Source organism: Penaeus monodon, chromosome 20 (assembly GCF_015228065.2).
Source record: "Penaeus monodon isolate SGIC_2016 chromosome 20, NSTDA_Pmon_1, whole genome shotgun sequence".
NCBI lineage: Eukaryota > Metazoa > Arthropoda > Malacostraca > Decapoda > Penaeidae > Penaeus > Penaeus monodon.
Window position 1 is genome coordinate 4,718,774 of NC_051405.1, and position 868 is coordinate 4,719,641.

Genomic DNA, 868 nt, shown 5'->3' on the forward strand with positions numbered 1-868 from the left:
GCGAACGCCCTCTTCAAGGGAAGCATCAGTGAGAAAGGGACGCCTCGACGTCACTGGTGTCAGTAACGAATTCTGGTTCGCAAGCACCCCTCAGAGCCTTCAGGAGAGTCAGCCCTGCATCCAGCGTTTGCCTTTTCTCCGGTTTCTCCTCCAGAAATCCCATCGCGATCTTCTCCAGATTTTATGGAGATTCCATGACCTCGGCTATTGTCATGAGCAAGTACCCGACGGAGTATACGTCTTGGGTGGGATGGCTCAGGACGACGGAGAAGACCTCAGGGGCCATCCACATGGGGGACCAACTTGCTCTACAATAGCAACACTTTTCACCCTCCATATCGGCGTTGCCGAAGTCGATAACGTGCACCTTTCCTTGGGCGTCCACTAGGACGTTGTCCTCCTTCAGGTCGTGGTGAATGACGTGCTTCTGATGGATTTCCTGTATCTTAATGCAAAGATCGATGGCCACTTCCACAAGCTCTTCGTCGGTCCTCTTTTCCTGCAAGTAATTTTCGAGAGTCTGATGCCCCACGAAGGATATGAAGAGGGCCGGGGGATTTGGGCACAGTCCAAGGGCTATGGGGGATCCGCCGGCGCCCCGGAGGTGCCTCAGATACATTAACAAATATCCACGCGGAGTCCTGGACCGGCGTTTTCATCACGGCCTCGGCCCCGTTCCAGTGGACGAGCGTGGCGATGTTGAAGCGGCCCTGCCCGAGCTCCCTCTTCTGATTCGTGCGGAGAGCTTTCGTCACCTTTTATGGAGTCAGCACTGGGATGTCACAACTCTTGAGTAACAAGGAAATTTTTGCACCCGCAGCCGCCTGATTGCGAGCTTTCTAGATCCTGTGGGCGGCAGCTGTTGGTG

The 868-nt window shown here is 54.8% G+C and overlaps 1 protein-coding gene across 1 annotated transcript; it reads right to left on the minus strand.

Annotated features, from left to right (window-relative positions):
• Window positions 1–9: 9 nt before the first annotated feature.
• Window positions 10–622, minus strand: LOC119586040 (serine/threonine-protein kinase STY46-like; the record flags this gene model as incomplete). The annotated part of the gene is given in 1 exon segment (XM_037934745.1): window positions 10–622. A coding segment is annotated over 1 exon segment (441 nt), but the record flags the coding sequence as incomplete, so codon positions are not given.
• Between the last annotated feature and the right edge of the window lie 246 nt (window positions 623–868).